Source organism: Euleptes europaea, chromosome 7 (assembly GCF_029931775.1).
Source record: "Euleptes europaea isolate rEulEur1 chromosome 7, rEulEur1.hap1, whole genome shotgun sequence".
Taxonomy (NCBI): domain Eukaryota; kingdom Metazoa; phylum Chordata; class Lepidosauria; order Squamata; family Sphaerodactylidae; genus Euleptes; species Euleptes europaea.
The window spans coordinates 53,767,843-53,794,536 of record NC_079318.1 but is presented as its reverse complement, the minus strand read 5'-3'; the positions used below and the strand labels follow the sequence as shown (position 1 = coordinate 53,794,536).

Below are 26,694 nucleotides of genomic sequence, written 5' to 3'. Positions count from 1 at the left end.
ATGTGTGTTCATGTGTCACAGAGGTTTGCACACCAATCTAGAAATTTCTCACATTTCTATGGTTTTTATCTGAGCGATGTAGGGAATTCCTAGAGAATCATACAATGCCAATTTTCATAGTTCCTGCCCCACCCAATGCTCCTGGCTAGCAAAAAGGCTCCTGGCTGGCAACCCTAGCCTTGTTTTAAAAGCCACAACAAATAAAGGGTTAGTGATTAGTACAATTTAAATATACAGATACTTTGAGCCACTGCTTGAGGTGTTTTATAATCTCTAAGAAACCTGCCTTAGGCAGTTTACAAGTAAAACATGAGAAAAACAGACAAAATGAGTTAAAAATAACAAACTATTAATAAAGTGTTTTTTAAAACCCCAATATGCATATGACAGAGCTGACACCAATGTGCATATGACAGTCAGTTCTGTCTCGTGCTGCTAGCAAATCTCAGGGAGGATGGGTACACTATGAACCTGGAGGCAGTTTTGAAATGAATGAAGGCTAACAAGCTGAAACTTAATTCCAACAAAATGGAGGTTCTACAGGTTGGGGGGAAGGTCTGACCATGGAAATGGGTTATCTCGTGTTCTGGATGGGGTTGGATAAACAGGTGCCCCTGGTAATCAAGGGCACCTTTCACCAGCTTCAACTAGTGAGTCAGCTTCAGCCCTTCCTAGGCAGAAAAGATCTTGCCATGGAGCACCCAGGATGTTGACTGGAGCGTGTTACCCTGAGCTGGCAGTCTCCACTTTAGTTGGGGGAATTAGCTGGAGACAGAGAGAGCGAAGGGGTGGGGGGTAACTGGGATCGATCACCTGTGTATACCAGGATTGTCCCTGGCGAGAACTCTTAAATAAGAAGCCAGTGGTATAATTGAAACAGGTTTTATTCAAGAATAAAATATTTTTAAAAGAAATATATTTTAAGCAATGAACATATACATGTAAAGCTTACAACAGCTGACTAAGGCTGTTACCGCACTAGGTATTCCCAGCGATGTATCAAGAGTTTGGAAATGTTATAAAAACATCACTTTAAAAGGGTTTTTGGATGCCACAGCTAAAAAATGGTTGGAAGAGCTAAATGAGCCAAACAAAGTGCGAACAGTATTTTTTATAACCGTTTCAAACTCTTAATACGTCGGTGGGAATACATAGAAAGTGCAAACAGTATTTTTTATAACATTTCCAAACTCTTAATACATCGCTGAAAATACCTAGTGTGGTAACAGCCTAAGAGAAAAGGGAGGAAGTTGGATAGGGTTTCATGAATGGGTAATAGTTACCAGTCTTGAAGGGATGTCCAGGGAAGCAGCACTGAGGAGGAAAACAGCCAGCATTTCCAGGAGCAAAGAAGAAAGGGCCCCACATGCAAGTGGGGGTACACGCACAGATCCAGAACACACACACAATATGAATGGCCAAAATACCAATATTTATACCCCCAAATGGGTGCTGAGGTGGTATGAGGTAAGCTGGCAAGAAATCCAGAGACAAAGAATTGATTGCTTTTCCAGGGTTCCAACAAAAGGGTAGGAGAGGTTTGATGGGTTGTCTGGACCCAAGAGAATGCCTGGGCTGTTCTCTTGAATACCAATTGATTGCTGGGATGGGTGCAGATAGGGTAAGTAATGGTCTGCTCAGAGCGCTGATTAAATCACCATAGAATGACACAATGGGGATTAGCTAGCCTCATTGTCCAGCCAGACACACCTTAAGGGCCAAGGGAGAAGTTCAGCGGCCAACTTCTTTCCTGCTCAGACTTGACACACAAGATAGATCCCAAAATTCTCTGAGGGGCATCCATTTTGTGGAGAGCAGTGTCTTGCATTTTTGCCAGTCATTGGCCCCCGTGCCTCCATGGCACCCTCTAATGGGAGGAGGGGTTCAACTGCTTACAAGTACATTGTAGGGACCATATAACTCCTTGTGCATTGTGTATCCACATCAGTGTGTATTTATCAGCTTACCTCTATCCACAATATACAATGCCTGTCTTCTTGTGCTGAACATAGTTCTTGGCACCCACTCTTGTTTCTAACACACAGTGTGATCCTTTCAATGTTTGCAGATGTGTAGCTACTGAAGAATCTAAGGCAGCTTCTTAGTTGGAGTGTATGAGTTGTATCCAACCATCTTTTCCATTGGTAAAAGTAGGTGGAGGGAACTCCTCTGACCATCCAAAAAGGCTGTGCTGGAGATCATGGGCCTGTGAGAAAATGTCTTGTGGAATGGGGGCTGGAATAAAGAGGGGAATCAGATGAGACTCAAGAAAGCCAGCTGGATCTAACCCTATATCTCCAATGGGATAGTAGCACACAGAAAGCAATTTTATGCCACTATATCCGATGCTCCACATATTATACTTACAATTCATCACTTGTACTGTTGTGCTCCTGAGTCTAGAATCCCGTAATCAAACACCAAACTTTCCTTGGGGAAATGTCACAGATTAACTTCTTCAGCAGGAAGACTTCAAAGACTAGTGTTGGTTGTCATACAGAAAAAAACAATGACTACTTAGAGATGTCTGAAGCATCTGAGAATAAGTGTTGGGAGTTCTAATTACTTTCTTCAACTAGATTTGTCTGTTTCATCTTGTACAGTTTGTTCCTTTTCTTTCAAGCATGGACTTAAAAAACACACTTCACCTTCTAAAGATGATGTAACCTTAAAAGCTGTATAGTGAGGGCTCTGTAATTCCCCCTATTTCTTTATTTGCTACATTTCTAAACCATTTCACTTCAAAGCAGTTGTCAGTGAAACCAGATAAGAACCAACCAGAAACCTGACATATTAAAGCTGACAGCAGTTTCTTACAGCAATTCCAAATATGAAGCACCACTCTTTCGACAAAACCATCATGAAAAAATTGGTATATCACCAAAGAAATAATTTTTTAACAAAGGTACTCAGAATGAAGACCACATTTTATCTCTATTTGTATAAAATTCAACATTTTGTCCAAATGTCCTAAATAGTAAACCACAAATCAATTGTTGAAAGGTAATAAAAATGCCTAATAAAAGTTATTCGATAATGTGTTTGCTGTTTCAAGGTATCTGGGTAAGTCTTTGCACTAAATTAATATCTGGTGATGAACAGGAACTTTATTACCACTTAAGGTTATCCTGTTCCACCCCTTGGCTATATTATGTCATTTGGGAGATCTGTGATGGGGTCTTTTGTGTGTGTGCGCTTTTAATGCAGCTTCAAGCTCCTCAGAACTTGATTGGAGCTGTGGTGCTGGGGAAAATAAGCTGTTTTGCCAATCTCAATCCCCCTCCCCCCAACTGTGTTTTCTCCTGATAAGAGAAAAGGTCAGCTTCAGGAGGGTTGATGGAGATCAAGTAAAATAGTACAAGTGAAAAGGGCTAAATACCCTTCTTTCCAGTGCTGTGGCTCAAATTTGTAGCTCCCTGCAGCTGTGTTAAATTAAATCCAGGAAATCCAGACAAGGACCTCCTGTGAAATGTGTAGCTGATCCCTTAGCTGTCAGTGTTAAACAGCTCTATTGCATTGGAGATGTGGCTTGACCTACACATTCGGTTAATGGCAATTTCCACTCAAAATTGATTTGCCATCTTGCCAAATGGGGTGTGTTAAATATTTATATGACGTATTCCATGCTTATGAAGAATCTAGAGAGGTTGCAGGTAGAAAATGTCAGATAATTAGTCAAAGCAACATTGTAGCATTACTATAAAAGCAAATAAATATTACAGTAGCATTTTCTCTGAAGTTTCAGAGGTCCTAATTACTTCTATTTGATCATTTCTCCTGGCAGGTATATTTACATCCCAATGGGAGGATCGCACTGCAGCACATTTAAGATGTTGCTTTCCACAGCAATCACATTTGCTTTTGTAAGCTATTGGCATGGTAGCCATAGCTACCTTTGGTCCTGGGCTGTGCTTAATTGGCTTGGAATAACTGCTGAAAACGGAGCGAAGAGGCTGGTTTCTCTTCCAGCTGTCCATGACTTCATTGTAAGTATATTTCGTTTACTTGTCCATCAGATTCCCAGTTGCATTTAGGAATAGATTTTAATTTTGTACCTAATTCATGCTGAGCCATTAACTGAAAGTTCTGCATGTTGTAGGAGTATACGCGATTAAGTTTGCAACTACTCAAAAATTATTTACATTTATTTGTTTGGATTATATTTTGCTGTGTTACAAATAATGCATATGTTTTATCTTGAAGGTTCATAATAGGATATGTGGCTCGTTATGGTATATTATGTACTTGCTAAAGAGTTTCAGGGCCTAGTGGCCCAGCCCATGCCACACTGGTGATGTGGCATCATTGCTACAGGTACAATACAATGTAGAACATTTGAATCTGCTGTTTACTGAGTCAGGCCATTGGTCTATATGGACAGATACACAGACTGGCAAAGGCTCTCCAAGGTTTCAGACAGAATCTTGCCCAACACCTAATATCTGAGATGCTTTTTTAAAATGCCAATGTCAGGTATTGAACATGGGATTAACCTTCTATTTATTTATTTAGATTATTATACCCTGCTTTTCCTCCCAAGGGGACCCCAGCTGCCCTTCTTCATTTTATCCTCACAAAACCAATGCTCTCAGATAAGTTAGGCTGAGAGAGTGACTGGCCCCAGGTCAATCTGTAGGGTTGCCAGCTCCAGGTTGGGAAATACCTAGAGATTTTGGGGGTAGAGACTGAGGAGAGCAGGGTTTGGGGAGGAGAGAGACTTCAGTGGGGTATAATGCCATAGAATCCACTTCAAAAGCAGCCATTTTCTCCAGGTGAACTGATTTCTATCAACTGGAATTCAGTTGTAATAGCGGGAAATCTCCAGCCACCACCTGGAGGTTAACACTGAATAATTGCTACTTATGCTGATAAACGTGTAGTTAAGGGAACAAACAGCACCACAGCTCAATTCATAAGAAGCTATTATGTAATAATAACATAGGAAAAAAACAACTCAAAGCATACACGCAGGTATGAAGACAGTCCGGAACCCCAAATACAATGGAACAGGGGTGTGTCCACAGGTAAGTTCCGATTGAAAACACAGTAAGGTGAGAAAACAAGCAGTCTCACTGTCGGGTATCCTCCCGAAACTCCAAGGTAAATAAACACAGGTTACTTCACCGTATTCCAAATAACGAAAAGTTGTGGATGATGCTTCCAAAATAAATATTCAAGATGAATGTTCAAATTGAAATGAAATGAAACGATCTCTCCGGATAATGGAATCGTTTCGCAGTCAGTCGCTTCTTCAGTCAAAGTCTTTGTATTTTTTGGGTACAGCGTCCTCTGCAATGAATTATACAAACCCCACAATAATCTCTAATAATACAAACAATTCAAATAAATATCTACAAATATGCATATATATCTTACCCAGAGGTGACCAGCGACCCATAGGGCTTCTTATTATCTCTGATGGCTGGTACCAAGTCATGCCTGAATCCTCATTATAACCAAAATAGTCTACCTGCACAGCTGAAACGGATTGAAGCCTTAAAGGAAGCTTGTCAAGTCGAACTCACTATTGAGTCCTAAAGGTGCTAAAGATTTAAATAAATGGATGTATCTCATCTCCTGTTGATGTAAAATCTTCATAACGTCTTGATGTTGATATGGGCGAGGTCTATACTGCCAAAGGGCAAAAAACAGAATATCATTTTCAGAGTGGCCCTGTTGGATGTAGTGCTCAGTGAGCGGAGCCTCCAGAGTTTTTGAACGGATCCTTGTTCTATGCTCGCTAATGCGTATTTTTAATTGGCGAGAGGTGGAGCCTATGTAAATTTTTAAACAGGGACATAAGACCGCGTATATAACATTTTTAGAAAGACAATTAGTGAATTGCTGTAAGGAATATTTAAAATTGAAACTGGAGGAACTGACTTCCTTAATGGGAAGACTGTACGGGCACATTGCGCATGTGCCGCATTTGTGATGTCCCCGAATATTAACCCTAGGAAGGCTCCTGACACTATCGGTTTGAACCAAAAAATTCCGTATAGACTTGGTCTTTCTCAGACCAAAAATAGGAGGTTTAGAACAGCCTGGAATGTTAAACAAGACGTGCCAGTGGCGTCTGATGATGCGTTGGAGTTCATATGTAAGATGATTAAATTGTAAGGAGGCAAATACCCCCTTGGATTGCTCATCTGAGTGAGAGGAAGATTCCAGGAGCCCCTTTCTGTCCCTGTCTGTCACTCTGTCAAGTGCTGAAACCAGAACAGAGTCTTCATAACCCCTGCGCTTTAACACCCCACAAAGCTCCCGTGCTGCCGGGTGGAAGTCCGAAGGGAACGTGGAGTTCCGTTTTAGCCTTAAAAGTTGGCTGAATGGTAGATTGCGGCGCAGGTGTAGAGGATGATTCGAGGTGAAATGCAAACCTGCGCCCACATCAGTGGGTTTACGATAGGGCTTTACGGCAATGGTATCCTCCAGGGTCCTAAAGACCCACAGATCTAAAAATGCAACGGCTTGTTTATCACATGAACCAGTGAACTTAAGACTGGAATTCAACGAATTAAGAGTCCTGGACACAATATCAAAAGAGTCAGCAGAATCTAATATACAAAATAAATCATCAATATAACGAAAATAATGAAGAATGTGTCTTAGATAAACCGGATGCTTAGTCCAAATTTCCTCAAACGAAATCATATAAATATTGGCCACTGACGGGGCGCATGCTGCACCCATCGCCACTCCTTGTGTTTGCAGAAAGAAGGAATCATGGTACCTGAAAAAATTATTTTCAAAAATAATGTCAACTAAACTGAGTAGAAAATGAGTAGGAATATTAGGATCCGTCCTAGTACTAAGCAATCTATCAATGATATTTCTTGCCTCCTCCAAAGGAATGTTTGTATAGAGAGTTCTGCCACACACCCGTTCCTTTTATATCAGAATCAGACCCCTTCGGTGCTCTCCATTAACCTTCACTGATTCTAAAACTGAAAAGCCTGCTAACCATCAGGAATATGAGTTCTTATTCCATTTTTTCTAGGCATGACTGAATATGATAAAGGCCTGTCCATGTTTATGCATATAACTTGACGCTTTCCTCATACTGTGGAAATAATGGCATGGATTTTCATTCCATGCTGAATAAATTAATTATGACAGTTGATAATACAAAGTATCATCAAGGTCACCTAAAGAAGCTTGTATTCATACAGTGGTTTTTTTTTTACTGATAAATCTGAATCTGTACATTTAATTCAGTCATTTACATCTGGGGCAAACACTAAGCCCAGTCTAAGCATGATAGGGCTGTCAATTCGGTTCGGCCCGAACTGAAAATCAGCCGAATTTCCCTTGATTCGGCGGTTTTTAGTTTGGGAGGAACCAAACTCAAAACTGGCGGGCAACCGGGGGGGGCCGAATTCAGTGAGTTCGGGAGTTCGCGAATAAATTCGGCCAATTCGGGGCCGTCAGTAAGCAGCATAACCTTCAGTAAGCAGCATTCTCCTCCCCTGGCCAATCGGTGGCCAAGCTGGGTCTTCTTCTGGCCAATCAGTCAGGATTGAGTACTGGAGGAATCAGCTGATGTGCGGCCGGCCGGGGAAAGAGATAGAGAGAGGGAAATCCTCATGTGTGTGTGAGGGGGTGCTTGTGCACATTCGCTCCTTTCCGTGGCTGCAGGGGGCGCATTTTTTGGGGTACAGAACCCAAACTTTCAGGGGATATTCAGACAAGTTTTCTTAAGAGACCACCCAAGTTTTGTAAACATTGGGTCAGGGGGTCCCGAGATATGGGCTCCCCCCCTTTTTCTTTCCATGGCTGCAGAGGGCGCATTTTTGGGTGTGCCAACCCCAAACTTTCAGCGGAGCATCAGACAAGGCTTCTTAAGATACCCCCCAAGTTTTGTAAACATTGGGTCAGGGGGTCCCGAGATATGGGCTCCACCCCTTTTTCCTCTCCCCCCTTTTCCATTTTCGTGGCTGCAGGGGGCGCTTTTTTGGGGGTGCAGCCACCAAACTTTTATCATAGCTTCAGACAATCCCTCTTAAGAGACCACCCAAGTTTTGTAAAGATGGGTTCAGTGGGGGCTGAAATATCGGCTCCCCCCTTTTCTCTTTCTGTGGCTGCAGGGGGCGCATTTTTGGGTGTGCCGACCCCAAACTTTCAGCGGAGCTTCAGACAAGGCTTTTTAAGAGACCACCCAAGTTTTGTAAACATTGGGTCAGGGCCCCCCGAGATATGGGCTTTCCCCTTTTCCCGATTGGGATGAATGGATCACCCTCGAGAAATGCATACATATGGATCTTATATTGGATACAAATGGAATCATATTGGATTACCCAGCCTCCCAGCCCCTCCTGCTGGAACAGAAGACAGCCACAGTAAGACCCCTTTGGGGGCTTTAATCTATAATTTTTCTTTTCTGTGTGTGTGTGGGGGGGGAAAGCAGAGTCTGTATGTGTGTGTGGGGAGGGAGCAGTTTCTGTGGGTGGGGGGGGGAAGTCAAAGGGGGCTTTTGCCAGTTCTGCCTGGGGTGTGTGTTCCCCCTCCAGTCTCTCTCTCCCTGGTTTGGGGGGGGGCTTCATTTTTATTCTTCAGGTTTTTCCTCATTCATAAGATCAGTTAGGTTATTTTGATGCTTGCTCAAAACTGGTTTTCAAATGGTGACTTAAAGAATGCATCTGCCTGGTCCCAAGTCCAATGCAAAAGGAGAAATTCCACCCCCTCCTGCTCATTATGCATAGCTAGCTGCCTCTGTCCCTTTCCATGGTATGCAAACTCCCAGGTGTCAGGTGTTGCTTTGCACTGTTGCAAAGGTGTTGCATTGCGTGCTTGTGTTGCTTTGCAGTTGTATTGTTTTGCAAAATTCTTCACACCTGCCCTGCACTTTGCATGTTTGCAAAGGTGTTGCTTTTCAGTTGTGTTGCTTTGCAAAGTTCTTAGCACCTGCCCTGCCCTTGCTCTCATCAGCTGTTTGTCGGGGCTGGGAGCTTTGTGTGTGGGCAGCAAGCTCTGCTGAGAGATGCACATTAAGGGTGGGGGGACCCCTTTCAGGGCCCATATCTCAGCCCCCCCTGACCCAATCTTTACAAAACTTGGGGAGTCTTTCAATATACGTCCTTTGAAGCTCTGCTGAAAGTTTGGGACCTCTAAGCCCAAAAATGCCCCCCCAGAGCCGCGGAAAGGCGCAATTGTGTTTTTAATGGCTTTATTCGGCCGAATTTTTTTTCCGAACTTTGAATTCCCGCCGAATTGAACGGATCCGAAGTGGGGGAGTTCGGACTTCGGCACGTACCGAACCCACAAGGGCCAAATTCAGCCGAATCCGAACTGTACCGAATTTTTTTTTTGACAGCCCTAAAGTATGAATCCCTTTTTAACCTGCATGGTATCATGTTATGTAAAATGCCTTCAAGTCGCAGCCAACTTATGGCGACCCCTTTTGGGGTTTTCATGGCAAGAAACTAACAGAGGTGGTTTGCCAGTGCCTTTCTTCACAGCAACCCTGGCATTCCTTGGTGGTCTCCCATCCAAATACTAACCAGGGCTGACCCTGCTTAGCTTCTGAGATCTGACCAGATCAGGCTAGCCTGGGCCCTCCAGGTCAGGGCTATCATCAGCACTAAAACCACACAGTCTCTGTTAAAAACAAACTAGTTTGTCTGTCCCTCCTCAAGCTATTTTATACTTAGCTTCTCAATAGGAAATCTAATATATTGAAATGAAGAGGGGGCAGCTGTTTCTATAAATAGTGCTCTCCTGTCCACCCCTGATGCAGTGTGCATGTATGTACTGAAGCTGAATGCCTGCACACCTTCTATCTGTATGCTGTTGGCAAACTGTGCCCCTTCCCTCTACCTTAGTTAAGGGTGGGTGCCCAAAGTGACATTTTCTCAAAATGAATATTTGAATCTCCAGGTTGGATGCAAAAGTCCCATAAAGAACTGCACTGAGTTATCTGAAGCTGATCTTATCTTTCCCTCACTGCATTTGAGGAAGCCTTGTTCCAATCCTGTATCCGTTAGTAACTGTGCTCATAATTTCTTCACAGTTTTGGGTTTTTTTTACAATTTTTAATAAGCTTTGAAACATCAATCTAAGCCAAATTATTCGCGGTGTGTACATTGTTGATCGTGTCTAAAACCAGGTCTAAGGAAAAGTCGTGTCAAGGTCACTGAAGACAATCACAGAGAAAAAAGTGGCACCAAGGTGACAGAAACATTTGAGAAGGGATGTGTTTATTGGTTTATTATTTAAAATATTTACATCTCTCCTTTTCATGGGAATTACTGGAATCCATAGAACAATTTAAAAGTATGATCTGTTTGCAATATTTATAGTCCATCTTCTACTGGAAGCCTCCAGCTGGGTGAAAAAGGAATAAAAATACTGTATAGTGCTGATAAGGAGAATTGAAGCCAGAATTATAATGCTAGATGAGAAGACAGTGCAGAGTTGTGAACACCTTGATTGGCAAGCTGCATATCAACATGGGCACCTAGATAGCAACAGTTTATATTGGCAAGGAGGAAAAGAGCAGAATTCTGATGGTTTTAAATTAAAAAGTTAAAGGTAGTCCCTTGTGCAAGCACCGGGTCATTACTGACCCATGAGGTGACGTCATATCACAACGTTTACTAGGCAGACTATGGGCGAAAACGCATGGTCGCTTTAGCCTCCTTTATTCCCTGTTTCAGCCAAGATTCAGCCAGGATTGAACGCATTTGTTTTGCTGAACGTGCATTCAATCCTGGCTGAAACAGGGAATAAAGGAGGCTAAAGTGACCATGCGTTTTCGCCCTATGTTTATGGGGTGGTTTGCCATTGTCTTCCCCAGTCAACTTCACTTTACCTTCAGCAAGCTGGTTTTAAATAGATTGCCCATTTTTACTGCCTACCTATGAAAAGGGACTGATGTTAGGAATCCTAAGCCCTTCTATGCTTGAAGAGAGCACTGTAGACGAGATGTGTAACCCTGGATAACTCACCAGGGTTGAGCCCCTGGGAGATCCAGTATTAGCATACATCTTCATAAAAAATGGAAGGTAGAAAGTGCTCAAACAATTCCTGTTTTACCCATCAGATTTATGGATCATTACTTCTGGTAAAGTAAAATGTTGATAATTACACACTTCAACTATTACTTGCCATTGAAACGGATGAGGTAGTTCTTGCTTGCATAGAACTCCATGGGCATATTCACCATTCAGACCACTTGATTAGAAAGCATACATGGCTCCAAGAGTCTCTGTTTCACTGGGTATGCATATCAGAAGGTTGCATTATACTCTGAATTCCCCATGCTTGTGTCCTAAGTGAGGAATTATAAATTGTATTGTAATACATCTTGAGTCCTGTGGAGAAAGATGGATTAGAAATGCTGCAAATAAAGAAAAAAAATGCCTGTGGAGCTCCAATGGCTTATTTTAATGGTTTATTTTTAATAGCTTGTTTTTATTATTGTGGTTTTTAATTGTAAATCACCTCAATCAGGACTCTAAAGAGGCAACGTAGAAATCTTCCAAATAAATAAAAATATATAGAAAAATAATTACAATTTGGTGCTGAAAACATTTATTGTTTTAATGTTTCAAACTTCTTACTGAAGTTTAGTATGTTGAAGTTTATTACTGAAGTATTATGATCTGCCTTGAGTGTTTTTCTAGGAAAAATGATAAATATTCTGAATAAATACAATTTCCCATGTCTTTTTGGTCACGTGGCTCATATCCCTGTCTTGAGCATTCCTCCATACAGCAGAAATAGAACAAGCTTGTTTTTGCCACTGCTTTAAGCAGATATTGTTCTCAATAAAACACAAAGAACAAGTATGAGCTTTACTTATATACCAATAACCCTCCTGCGTGGAGTGATGTACAAATAGGGTTGCCAGGTCCCTCTTCACCACCGGCGGGAGGTTTTTGGAGCAGAACCTGAGGAGGGCGGGGTTTGGGGAGGAAAGGGACTTCAATGCCATAGAGTCCAATTGCCAAAGCGGACATTTTCTTCAGGTGAACTGATCTCTATTGGCTTGCGATCAGTTGTAATAGCAGTAGATCTCCAGCTAGTACCTGGAGGTTGGCAACCCTATGTACAGAGCAAACGTCAGGCAAAACTACATGAAGATGACTCATGAAGGGCATTGGTTGAAATCCGTCTCAATTGGGGGAAAAAGTTCTTTAGTGGTAAACTTTATGATTTCTGTTTTAGAGGAAAAGGTCCGCCATCTTCCCATGACACCTATAGGTGTGATTCTCCCAAGAATCTTTGAGGATTATTGCTGGCGGAAGAGCTGCACAGAAAGTTTCATTTGCAAATGTGCAACTGTGCCCTCATTCTCTCTATGTAAAGTCCAGTACTTTTGGTGGCATTTCACACTGATAGCAAACTGTAGTATTCTTGAATATTTTTGTTATGTGTTCAATTTACATTGTTATATGGAAGCTTCTGGTTTAAAAAGAACAGACCTTCTTAGAAGAATGTGGTTATCATGATGCTACACAGCTTTCTGAACGTACTTTGATTTCTGCAGAATTGTTTGTATTGTTCTTTCTAGCTTGCCATAGATCATCCCGGAGGCAATGTAGTACAAAGTCTTGGATTAGTTCTGACTTGAATGAATGGACAGATTTATAGCCACTTGAAGAACAAATGGTTTTGCGTTTTCTCTGGGCTGACCAATGTCTTTCTTTCACTCATTAATTTACTGCTTCCTCTGTGGCGATTCAGACAAAATAGGTATGCAGACATGTCCATACATTTTGGGCTTGGAATGTATAATGGTTGGAGTTTGCCACATAGAAAGCTGAGGATGGCTGTCAAAAGACTTTGAGAGGCAGCTTCCCCTGTTTAATTTAAAATGTGTATTTGAATGACCCAGCAAGGAATGGAAAAGGATTGTTTTGATTTTCTTTACATTTGGTAGTGTTAAGAGACACATACAAAGATTCAGTTTCATCAAAAACAGCCACATGTCCTGATGATGGCAGCCTGGAATTGAAATGTACTCTACCACATGAGCCACTGTGGACCCAGATAGTTCCCAAAGCTGTCAGTTAGTACAAGACTTTCCACTTTAAGGAGTCTTTTGTAGATTGAACAAGTCACAAAGCACCTCATGATGAACTCTATCACATGATTGCCATTTTTTATCACTTAGATATTCTACTGTTTTGTGGTTCTGTTTTGAGATTTTTTTACTGTTATGGTGATTTTTGTGTGTTTATGTGTCTTTTTAGAAAGCTCCTTGAGCAAAATATTGGAGAGGTGGTATGGCAGTATTTAAAAATAAATTATATACTTTTTCCCTCATAATATATCTACACTAATACTGTCAGAAAACCCTCCCAAAGTAATCTGAATTCCAAAAAGCATCCTTAAGGGTGGTACCCTTGAGCCCTTGAGTTCTAGCACTTTGACAGAAAAGAATTATGTGGAATAATTTCTCCCCAGCTAGTCGCACTCCCTGCTTAAATTCTAGGCTGCATTCTGATATTTTCTTCTTTGTTTTTGTGACGTGTGTTGAATCTACAGCAAAATATTTACCAGTGTTTCTCGCCAGAGCTGTGCTTACTCACACTCTAGATTGACTTCCAGGAGTGGCAGACATTCAATTTATACATATTTCTAGCATGGAAGTAAATTATGATGGTCTTTTTGTGCCCATGAGGGCCATTCAAGGGATGTTTTTAGCCTTCGATTTCCATCTTCTCACACTATCACCTGGGTGTTTATGACCAGCTACTTGTGGTGTTTTAAGTACTCTTGGGAGAATACGATAAGAGTACCTGTGGAGTTATATGAATTAATGCCACCATTAAAGACAGGCATACAGTGATTTCTTTGTATCCAGATACAGGAAAATAAGTTGCTACAGCATGTAAAATTACCATTTCATCCTTTTGACAGCTATACATCTGTTGGTGGTATCTTTAATTTCCACTTTTAGTTTTTCATAGCCTTTTATGGATTATTTGGGAGTTCGTTTAAAATTAAAAAGTCTATTAAATGCAGATCATGTCCCAATTTTTGTGAAAGCATAATTGTATGCACAATTTCAATCATTCCTGCCTTCAGTTATATATTTGACCATTATTTTAAAGAATAAATTAACCCACTTTGTAGAAATATAATGCATTTTGTTATCTGTCACACCCGAATGGAAAACTAAATGGGCATCACTGTGATGGGCTATAATATGTATTCAGCATTAGTAATCCACCTCGTAAACATAATCTGCCTAGGGAACATCAGGATGTGACGTCACACCATGGATCAGTAATGACCCGGTGCTTGCACAGGTAAAGGTACCTTTACCTTTTATCTGTTTTTGAACTCTTTACTGTTTATTCAGAAATATGTCCCACTTTAGTCAGTGGTAATTACATGCACAGGATTGCCCTGTCTGGTTATTAAGTCTGTGAGTGTTCTTAGGTAGCCACAATGATTTAAACAACATGACTAGATAGATACCTGTAATTATACTGTGCTAGCAGTAAGCCCCTACTGTTTTTGTGGTGGTAAAATTGCTGAATTTCCCATCATTTGCCAGGTGGCAATCTTATATAAGACATGTCTTATGGGGTCCCAAAGTTAATTGCTCCTTAGGAATCAGAAGTGGGCTACAGAATGGTGTGCTTCATCTTCTGACCCTATGCTTTTTGTACGCAAATTTGGCACAATGTTCACTGATAGACCCCCATCATCCTTAACACAAGTATGGTCATCAGCTGACATTGAGAGCTCACTGTGGTCACACAGGATGCCAAACCTGGGGAACAGAATGGGGGACAGATATGTGGATGGAAGTACTTAATCTACTTTCAGTCCTTGTATCCTAGGTTCATTTTTACATCTGTACCAAGCCTTTGAATATGAACCTACTGCACACTCTAAGCTAGACAGACGCGTTTTATAATATTTAGTACCAGCCAGTGCTGAAGATGGGATGCTTCTAGTAGGTGCTTGACTGAATAGTTAGTCTGATCACATGCATGACCCACCCATGCTTTGGAAACCCGAAAAGTAATAGTAAACTATGACTGGCTCAAGATTCATTTTAAAAATAAAATAGCAGAAAGAGGACAAAATTTGTTTCCAAACTCCACTCAGTATTAATGTATTCAGTGACTGTCAATGTAAAGCATATAATGCTTTAATGTTTTATAGGTATAGAATATCGAAAGGTTCACCACATGGCTAACGGACATAGTGAGTGTAATAAACTGTAATGCAGGTCGCTGACTCTAAAGTAACAGAAGTATCAACAGTAATGGTTGCAAGTGTTAAGCTTTCATATATATATTAATTTTTTCCAATGCAGTTCTCAAATTAAAAAGCATAAGCTAATCCAATGCACTTTACTTGAGTTCTTAAGCTTAAAGAGCTGTAAGAGTCAGCTGTGACTTGACAGCATACACACACACACAACATATTTAAAAGGATCTTCAGAAAGCCATGGGGTAGACTGGGAAGATGAAAAGGCCCAGGTGTGAGACAACCCTTGAAAGCTTGCTATGCATTTAAGGTTATGGAAGGAAGGAAGGAAGGAAGGAAGGAAGGAAGGAAGGAAGGAAGGAAGGAAGGAAGGAAGGAAGGAAAGAAGGAAAGCCTTGTGTCAGAAGTGTACATTTTGTCTAACTCAATTACATCAGTATTTCCAATATGAATCATACAGTCATTTTTCCCATCAAAGATATTTGTGCCTTTGGCATGGCTGTTTAGTAGGAAGAACCATTTAATTGCTTATGATGGTACTTGCAGAGCATATAGAACCAGTGAGTCAGCTAGAAATACAGATGCTCTGGAGTGAAACATCCTCAATGGAACCCACGGAAAATAATACTTGGCTCTGGTTAATTTTGCCTAAATAAACTCTTTCTGTTTTCTGACTACTCCTCTAGCCTAACATCCTTCAAATATGATGTACTTTCCAGGGTGATCTTTACAACTTCTTCCTGGAATTATGACACACTGCTCTAAAGCTATCAGAGGACAGTGATAGTTTCTCCCCACCCCTCCAGCTTCACCATCCCACCAGCAGTTATCTGACATCAAAAGAATTTCTCTCAATTTCCCCAATCTTAAATCAATGTTAGCTTCTCTTTAAGCTTCCTTTTTATTTCTTTGCAGAGCCGTGTTTTGTCAGCAAGAGGTTGTCGACGGCTCCATGCAGCTCTGGCATCCGTTTCAACTTTGCTGCTGATTTTTTCCAACCTTATCTTTCTTGGGGGAAACCAAGTTGGGAGAATCTACTGGAACAGGATCTTTAGGGAAGGCAAGTCATTTCAACCTAAAAACATATTTTCTAAAAAAAAAAAAAAGTTTCATTAGAAATACCTGCTGGAATTTGATTCCAGCAGCCCTGAAAAAAGTTCCCTTAGCTGAAGCTTCACTTACATTTTTACTGTCTGCTTTTCCTCCCAGTGGTCATCTTTGCTTTTGGAATGGATACAACAATAGTACCATAGTGTTTGGGAGGATTACCATGCTTTCCTAATGCTTTCTGGCCTTCAGCTTCAGCATTTGTTATTTATTGATTTCTTTTGATTGCTGGCATGTTTAAATTGCATTTTCTTCCAAAGCATCATTGAAGTGGCATATAACCAAACAAACAAAAACTAGAACAAACAGTAATAAATGATTACAACAAGCCTCAAAAGTCACTGCCACATAAGTAAAGCAGCAGCAAATAAAGTACTGTAAGTTATAGAGCAAGCCAGAGTGAAATGCCTTAAAAAATGTGTGTGTGTGTGTGTGTGTGTCAAGTTGCTTCTGACTCATGGCGACCCTATGAATCAATGTCATCCAAAACATCCTATCTTTAACAGCCTTGCTCAGGTTTTGCAAATTGAGGGCTGTGAGTCAATCCATCTCTTGTTAGGGCTTCCTCTTTTCCTGTTATATTTTGTATAATAATAGTAGGGTATTTTCTGTTTCAAACTGCATAATGTCTTGGGTTTTCTCCATGCGCATTCCTCTTAACATGGAACCTAGTGGCAGGAGAAAAGAAAAACTCCCAAAGAGTAAACATGTGGGGTTACCGCACTTGTATTCCCAGTGATGTATTAAGAGTTTGAAAACGTTATAAAAAATACTGTTCGCACTTCGTTTGGCTCCTTTAGCTGTGAAGACGTCTTCAAACCATTTATAAGCCATGGTATCCAAAAACCCTTTTAAAGCGATGTTTTGTATAACATTTTCAAACTCTTAATACATCGCTGGGAATACAAAGTGCGGTAACCCTCATGGTGTCACAAAAACAATGCAGTCCGCTGGAACCTTAGAAAACCTGATATATTTATTTTAATAGCAACTATTAGAGGCAAAACCCAGCTTTATCAGATGGAGGGAGTGGATGGTAGGCCAGAAGCAGCTTTTTCCTCAAGAGCCCATTAGATCAGTCCATACCAGAATTTGTCATGTATTTCAGTGATTATTGTTTTTCAGTACAAGTTCCGTCATTTCTATTGTGCAGTAAATACTATCTGAAATATTGCTGTTAAACAATTCACTGGGTAGAAAGCAGCTCATAATGCTGAAGAGTAGAAGTTCATTTTAAAATTACAGAGGGCAACAGTATTCTTTGTGAAGATGTAAGGGACATTAAATTGCCTTCCATTTAAAATAGTCCTCTGTGACTCGCTCTTTCCTTCTTATTTTCCATTTATGTGACCTCATAGACTTCCGCTAGAGACTCTGATTTGAGCGCTCCGTTCCTGAGGAGCTCCCGAGGGACCTGAGAAACGTTCTAATTTGGGGTGCACCCTGCACCCCTACCTGGTGCCTAAATAGTGGACCAAGAAACAGGAACTCTCTTGCAGCCTTGAAGAGCGGTCTGACCCCCATTTTTTCTGAGAGAGGAAGACTCTCAGGGAATTGGGCGAGGTCCCGCCAGCATAAGGGGAATTACAACGCCGCGAACGTCTCTTTGGAATTAGGCTCAGATCTCCTCTACCTATTACCATCTAAGCAACTATACAAAGCAAGAATTCCTCCTCCCCTAAAATCTGAGTAAGTTTAAAGAACTCTTGTTTTACCTGGATCTGGAAACTCTGAGGGATTGCTAAATACATCTGGCAAATCCGTATCTCCCCACCCATTGTTTAAATGACTCTTTGAAAACAAGAAAAGATCAGATAAACTGGCAGGAATCTTATCAATTTGATCGGTGGGAAGACATAACAACTAGGATTTTTGAAAGACACTTCAGCTACCAATCAGAAACTACAATGTATAAAGGGGAGGGAGGAGGAGTAACCCCACCCCCACCCTGAGGTGTCGTCTTTCTAACTAAATTAAGTCTTCCTGCCACATCCTTCCTGGAAACAATATATCATCGCGAGAGTACCAGAGAACTTGGAATCGGAAGTGTGGCATTATCGTGTAACTGGCAAATAGTTCCCAAGTTCCTGAACAAAAGGAAGATGGAAGGTTTACGACCCTGGTTCCTGCAGCACCTCTTTGTTACTTACAACCACTGTATTTGTCTGGACTTTACCAACTAAGTCTTAACAGAATTTTCAGAAGCAGCAACCATGGAACGTCTGACTAAACAGCTGGATCAACTTTCTGCTTTGATGAACACTCAATATCAACTTATCAATCAAAAACTGGATATTATCTTAGACGACCTTAAGGATATAAAAACCCAAATCATCACAATGAGGTCAGAGGTGACACTAGAGGGCTCTCTAGTTGACAAGAGAGACGAAGAACAGAAGAATCTTGCAAAGGAAACGGAGAACTACAATAAACAAACTGCAACAGTCCAGCTGGCAACAGCGGATCTGAATGTGAGTGACTTTGACTTCTGTCTCTATAATCTGCCTGATGAACTTTTTAACAGCTTAGAGGACTTAAAGGGTAGAAAAACTGGAGCTACTGGGATCCCTTTCTTTGACTTTGGGATGGAAGGAATTGCAACGCAGATTTACTATGAAGATCATTCACCTGCAGAAGAAACTCTACCATCAACTTTCAAGGATGCTTTTTGACGTTTAGTGTTAATGAGGAAAAGAAGAAAATGCTGGAAATTCCGGACAAAGGGACTGATTTAAAAGAGTCTAGTTTTTCTTTTGGAAGGGATTAAAAAGGAATCGGTTAAAAGGCTTGGCTTTAATGGAAATAGAATTATATATTATTTCAATGTACTAGAAATAATTTGTATTAAATGAGTGTTTGGGAGAAATGGAGGATTTACGAAATAATTAATTTTTAATGTAAGTAATTAAATGTTTCCTATTGTTCTAATCCATTTATTATTAGTGAGATTTACTTTCTTTCTTTCTTTTTTCCCCCCTTCATGACAGTATTAATTATTAATCTTTTTCTCTTTGAAAAATATAAATGCCAAAGAGATTAATAAGTATTAGTAACAATATCAGGATTAGAATTTTATGCAAAAGAGATTACTAACTTATCACAAGATGGAGGGAGGTGTAGGGGAAGTCAACATATTTTTTGATTATATATAAATACTTTCAACGTTCTTTATTGGATTTTACATTGTCTATATTAATTGTTGAATTTTGTTCTTAATACTTTCAGAAAAACAATAAAAAAATTTAATTGCCAAATAACAATTCAAAGGACACTTGCCCACCAACTGCTTTCCTTGCCTGGGTCACCGCCAGCCACAGAGCTGCCAAGGTTGCACTCTCAAGCCAGCAACAGAAATAGGACTGTATGTCAGTCTCCTCTCCAGAAACAGAATGCCCCAACCATATCATTGTGTGCACAACTCTCTCTTAAGGAACGACTAGCCATTTCAGGCAAAAAGAGTCCGGCAGTAGATAATAACACTGTGAAGCCATCAGTTCTTCATTAAAGCGAACAGCACTCTCCATTTCCCCGCTGCCCCCCCCCCCCCAGTTTTCACTAGCCTTGTTAGCACCAGATAATATTTCTGGTTGAATCCAAAGCAGTGAGCAGTAAATGCAAATGTATACTCAAAAGTTGGAAATGCTCTGTGGAATCTACAACATTCACTTTCTGAAGAGAAAAAGCAGATAGGGACCGCCAAGTAGTGATATGCTATCATGGTGCAATGGCACTAATTGGGTCAAATGTGGAAAAACTGACAAACTGCCAATACTGGTGAACAAAAAAGGAAGCAGATTCATGATCATAGCATAACACACACACACACACACCTGTGTTGATGTGGAAATTTGGGAGGTGCATGATTTCAATGGCACCATATCCATCAATGTGTGGATCCTCTGTTCTTCGTTCCAGATGCAATTAATGTTGGAACAGCAATGATTTGATTGTGGAGAATAGGACCAGTGAAAAATCAAAACCACCCTTAAGTTAGTCTGTCTCCCACCCCGCCCCCACATACAGCCCCTGTAATGCCCTATGGCTTTTTTCTCCATTTGAATACTCTGCTGCAATGTAAGCAATGGTAGTTTGATTGTAATGTACAATAAAAAGGGTATTTACAGACTGAAAATTAAGCATTTGGTGATTAAAATGTTTACACTGGTTTAAATGGTGGGGAAGTCTCCAAAGATACCTGTGTTTGTATAACCAAGTAGTCAGTGACAGGTAGACAGGAGGGAAGTTGTTATGAAGTTGTACTTTCTTGTTATCTGTTGGCCTTCCATCAGAAAAAATAAGTGCTAGCCATGATGTTGCCCACACTGTTACCCTAAGTAGGCAGTCTCCACATTGGTTGGGGGGAATTAGCTGGAGTCAGAGAACGAGAGGGGGTAACTAGGATCAATAACCTATGTATACCAGGATCATCCCCGGTAAGAACTCTTAAATGAACAGCCGATGGTATAATTGAAGGGGTTTTTTTAATTAAAGAATAAAAATAGTAAAACAAGTAATATATTTTAAGCAAAATATATTTTAAGCTATGAACATATGCACACAAAGCATACAAGAACTGACTAAGAGAAAAAGATGGAAGTTGGATAGGGTTTCAGCGATGGGTGACAGTTACCAGTCTTGAAGAGATATCCAGGGAGAGCAGCGCTGAAGAGGAAAACAACCAGCTTTTCTAGGAGCAAAGGAAAGTGCCCGCATGCAAGTGGGAGTGGCTGCATGGATCCAGAATGCACACGCACTATGAATGGCCAAAGGACCAATATTTATACCACAAAATGGGTCCTGAGGCAGTATGAGGTAAGCTGGCAGGGAAGTCAGAGACAAAGAATTGATTGCTTTTCCAGGATTCCAACAAAAAGATAGGAGAGGTTTGATGATGCTTGGGCTAGTCTCCTTTATACTGATTGATTGCTGGGATGGGTGTAGATAGGGTAAGTAATGGTCTGCTTGGAGTGCTGATTTAATCACCTTAGGGTGACACAATGGAGATTAGCTAACCCCAATTGTCCATAGGGCTGTTGGAAAAAAAATTCATTAAAATTCGAGTTCGGGTTTATTGGCCATTTTTTAATTTGAGAAAACCTGAATGCTGAATTTCCTATACCGGTAAAGGTAGGAATTCGGGTTTAAATTCGGGTTTCCCAAATAATTCCGCCATTTAAACCCATTCAAACCCATCCACGGCTTTTCACAGCTCCTGGGGGGCATTCTTGCAGATAGAGGTCCCAAATTTTCCAGGTAGCTAGAAGGGACTCTCCCTGCAAGATCCCCCAACTTTGGTAAAGATTAGATCAGGGGGTCCGGAGCTATGGGGTCTGGAGGGGTCGCCCCCATCCTCCTCCATTGCAATGCATTGGCAAAGTGGCTGTGTTCAGACTTCTTAATGTGACCTTTGCAATGTATCTCAATGGGGAAACTGGGCTTTAAACGGTGGGAAAGTTCACCCCGCACCTCCTTAGAGACCAAGTGTATCACAGTGTATCTCTATGGAGGCACCAGGCGAACTTTACCACCCACCGTTTAAAGCCCGGCTTCCCCACTGAGATACATTGCAAAGATCAGATTAAAGAGTCACAGCCACTTTGCTAATGCATTGCAATGGAGGAAGATGGGGCGACCCCTTCCAGACCCCATAACTCTGGACCCCCTGACCCAATCTTTAGCAAACTTGGGGGTTCTTGCAAGGAGAGTCCCTTCTAGCTACCCTGAAAATTTGGGATCTCTACCTGCAAAAATGCCCCCCTGAAGCCACAGAAAGACATTACTGAAAAAGCTGGATTTTTATCCAGCTTTTTCAGGAATGGTAAATTTGGGTTTGCCAGCCTCCTAGATTTTGCTGACTCGGTAAACCTGGACCCGAATTTTACCGATTCTGCATCTATTTGGTATTTTTCTGGTTCATTTTTTACTGAATCAACAGCCCTAATTGTCCAGCCAGGCACACATTAGGGCCACCGGAAAGGTTCAGCAGCCAACCGCCTTTAGGCCCAGGCTTGACACACAAGATGGATCCCAGAACTCTCTGAGAGGCATCCATTTAGTTGGGAGCAGTGCCTTGCTCTGATGCCAGTCTTTGGCCCCCGTACCTTCATGGCACCCCTTAGCGGGAGGAGGGGTCCAACTGCTTACAACACATTTGTAGCATTTTTAAACAAATAAAATGACAGTAACTAGTGCCATGACCCTCCCATTTTAAGCATGTAAAGTTGAGTTTTGAAGCCTGGCATAATTGTGAATTTGCTACTGGTTCTGAACACTCATTCTTTCTTCCTTTGAATGCTCTGTCATTATGTTTGCAATGGTAGTTTAATTTTAATGTACAGCAGAGTATGCATTGTACATTCTGTTTTCTATGTAATTAAGTACATGATTTTGAGCACTTTTAGTATATAATTTTCAAGAAGTTGGAAATAACTGTAATGAAAAATTTGTTGCGAAAAAACAAAGTGGTACATAAATAAAGAAACGTTGTGGGAACATAAGAAATGACTTGCTGGCTTCTGGTCCTAGATAATCCTGTAGTGTATTTCCTATATTTTCCTACATCAGAAGCTATTATTATTTTCTCAAGTACCAGCAATGTGTCTGCCATTGTACAAACACAGAATGTAAAATAGACCTCTGCCCAAAAGGGCACCCAATCTAGGAAATTCAGATATTTACAAATATTCAAAATCATTCTAAAGCAAGAAATTGTAGCATAATCACCCTCATAAATATGCCAAAATCTTTCATAATTAAAGCAAGATTCTAGTTGTTTGGATATCTCTCCCCAGAACAGAGACCATAAACAATGGTGTTATTTAATGTTTAATGTTGGTAGATTGCTGAAGAGATAAAATAGCAGCTCCCAAAAAGAAGGTACAAAACAAATTCAGCAAACAGTAGGAAAAATCTGTTCAGCCTCCAAATACTAATATTTCAAGTAACAGTACACCAAAGCTTTGCATTGTTCACATTTCAGATGAAACATTGGTTTATTAAATGAGCTTGCTTTTGTTTGTTTATATGTTCATTTTAGTAAAACCACATGGGTTGCCTCCCCCAATTAATGTTCATTTCAAAAATGTGTGGTGTACAGTTTTGTACAGTACTTTCTATGACATACTCTGCCCTCTGCTGAGCAACATCCCATAACAGCACTTCTTCTTGAGGACAATTTTAAAGTGTGTTGGGGTACTGTCAGTCACTGCTGCTGTTTAACCTCTGTGTAGCCAAGACAGTAAAGAAATAGACAGTTTTCTGTGATGACCCTTGAGGTCTCTGTCCCTACATAAAGCTGTTCAGGATAACACTGATGCTTGCATGCGGTTATATCACCACTGAATTACATAATTATGCCCAGTTCCGTCCACAGGTTAAATACTGTGTAAATATTTTCTTCACCTGCTTGGAATACCAAGCAGGACCTCCAGGAGTAGGATGTACTTCTTTTTGACCATATCTGTGATTGCAAAGTTCATACATTAGATCTGACTGTCTGGGTTCGAGCTCTTTGACTGCTAAATAAACGTAATCATAATTGTGTATATGTACAAAAGAAGCATTGTGTGCAGAGATCCTTAATATAAAAATCATTTATTCCAGGATCTTATTTGGTACACGCCCAGATATAACCGGTATTCTGCTGTTTGTTCTGACTATTTGCATAGAGCTAGAAAACAAGTAATTTTCATGGAAAGGTGAGAACAGCACACATAAAAAATGTACACACTATTTTTAGAGGCAAGAGATGAAAGCATGATTTTCTCCCAGATTACCAGATTGTCTTGACTACTCAGGCTTCTGTTGAATCAAATTACTTTGGACAGGCATTGTATTTAAAACTGAACTGGAACATTGCAATTTTAAACCAAGCATACAACTTAATCTATGCTTGCAGACCCTGATCCTACCATCAGGGTTGTTGCCAGAAAGAAAATGTGAAGTTTCTAATATTCCAAAATAATATTTTTCTCTGGTTTTGCATTATTCTTCCATTTTTATGCACCCTGATAATTTGTGGCTCTCCTCATTCCCTTTCATAGATTAGTGTTAGCATGTTGGTCCTAAAACACAGTCCCTGATACTTCAACAAGAAGTATAATAAAATAAATATGGTGTTGAGAGGTGTGTCCTAGATTTGAGACAGGAGGGATTGAATTGATAACAATAAAATAAAAATCAGCAAATTTAAATCTAAGGCAGTACAAATGGGAATGCAGAACAAAATCCAGAAAGATAAAATGTAAACAAAAAAATTGGCTTGGGGTAGTAAAGTCACGTACCTGAGGAAATTAATCATTGAGCTGCTATGCCTGTTGCGGCATTCGGATGTGATATTAATGATTATCTTTTGTTGTACTATATTGGCTGCTGTTGTTTAAACAGAGCTTAATTTGTTTTATGATTCATGATAGTGAACTGTTTTAATAATCTGATTGGGCCAAGTTGGAAAAAATAAATAATGATAAAAAGGCAAGTACATCACTCAGAAGAAATGGGTTGGATCCCACTTTTTGCTGGCAAAAGGGGGGATTTTTGCTGATTCCCACCTATCACTGCAGACCTCCATCTCCTCCTCATGCTGTTCCTGAGAATTCCCTGTCCTGGAGAAGTGTTTAGGGAGACATATTTTGCTGTGGGGATGGGGAGGCGAGAATGTCCCATGAACATATAAAGCTGCTTTATACCGAACCAGACCCTTGGTCCATCAAATTCAGCATTGTCTGCTCAGTGGCTCTTCGGGGTCTCAGGCAGAGGTCTTTCACATCACCCACTACCACCCTTTTAACTGAAGATTCTGGGAATTGAACTTGGGACCTTCTGCATGCCAAGCAGATGCTTTACCCACTGAGCCATAGCCCCTCCCCATCATGCTGTGCTGATGGAAATCCTTCCATCAAGCAGAAATTTTTGGTAGAATCTAAGCCAGTGTTTTTCTCAGACATAATTTATTTTTAGAGTCACTAATTTTAGACATGTTGCAAGTAGTTGCAGTGATTCAAAGCAAAATCCAAACAACAAAAGCCATATGCAATATGGCGTTGTTGCTTTTTTAGATCAAATTCATTGCTCCAGTCCGGGACAGTAGGTGAATATTTTTCTTTTTGATCATGTAGCCCTTTTAATAAATGTGCCATTTCCTGATCAGCTGCTTGAACAGCATAGAAATAGGAAAATTCATCCCTTTATACCAGGTGATCAGCTAGAATATTGGCTTTTAACTGGAGGTTATACACATGCATCTCTAGATCATGGTGGTGAAAACATATGTGAAGCACCAACTTGCATGTATGATTCTAGGATACATGCATCTTCTTCTACACATGTATGAGTGTGTGTAAAGTGCTGTCAAATCACAGCTGACTTATGGGGACTCCTTAGGATTTGCAAGATGAGATTTACAGAGGTGGGTTGCCATTGCCATCCTCTGCGAATTCCATGATGGTCTCCAACAAAATACTAACCAGGGCCGACCGTGTTTAGCTCCCAACGTCTGATAAGATCGAGCTAGCCTCGGCTACCCCTGTCAGGATTATGGTCCCTATATGATGCATATTAGGGTGAAGGGAAAGAAAAGTCTGCTGAAGCAGCATTATGCATGGTCCCCCACTTGTTGTGTGGCATAAATGGGTGCTGTTGCTATTTACATAACCACATTTTCTGACTGTTCTGTAAGTCCATGTAAGTAACAGTGATTAAATCAGATTTTATAGTAGTGACAGCTGTTGTCCAGACAATATAATAGTAATTGGCTGCTTCTGTCCTTTCTCCCTCACTTGCTTTAATGTTTGATTAAACTACAGCTAAATCTTATTTCAGATGTAATAATTTCTGTACAAAGTCTGTTTTTCCATACTCTCACACAAATATTTTTCTTATTGTAAATTATACGTGAAAGAATATCTCCAACCTTAGAGTGCATAACTGTAAGTATCATTATTCTTGAAGCTAGACAGAAATTCTAAGTGTGATATTTACTTTTGTTGGTTATTACCCTTTCCCTGCTGTGGTAAATTACAATGATTAGCCTCTAGGTAGGAAAATGGGTTTTTAGGGGGAACAGAAGAATGTGGGCACATTAACCCACGGTGTCCATAAATCACGCAAAGTAAAAGAATTGTTTGGGGTGTCAGATGAAATGTCAAAAATGCCTTTTTTTAAGAGGCTTGACTTCAGTTTACTCTGTAGCTGAAAATTACTCACATTGTAGCATTTATTTTGAAAGCATTTCAGTTACTAGAGAGAATAAGAGCAGGGGAGCAGCACTGAACAAAACTAATGTGTTTATGATTCGTTCCAGAAAGAATGTTTCCTGACTTTTTGCTTCTTACACCTCACCTTATTAATTCACTCCCCCCAAAACATATCCCTGTAGTAATTCAATATCTGCCTTAATCGGAGTCATTGACTATA

The 26,694-nt window shown here is 40.5% G+C and overlaps 1 protein-coding gene across 1 annotated transcript in view; it reads left to right on the top strand.

Annotated features, from left to right (window-relative positions):
- HHAT (hedgehog acyltransferase) overlaps nucleotides 1-18,953 on the top strand; it is a 155,540-nt gene extending 136,587 nt beyond the window's left edge. The window contains exons 9-11 of the mRNA XM_056853378.1: nucleotides 3,785-3,986; nucleotides 16,090-16,238; nucleotides 18,806-18,953. Of these exons, the coding sequence (XP_056709356.1) occupies nucleotides 3,785-3,986; nucleotides 16,090-16,238; nucleotides 18,806-18,953 (499 nt within the window). The remainder of the gene's footprint in view (nucleotides 1-3,784; nucleotides 3,987-16,089; nucleotides 16,239-18,805) is intronic.
- The last annotated feature ends 7,741 nt before the right edge of the window (nucleotides 18,954-26,694 follow it).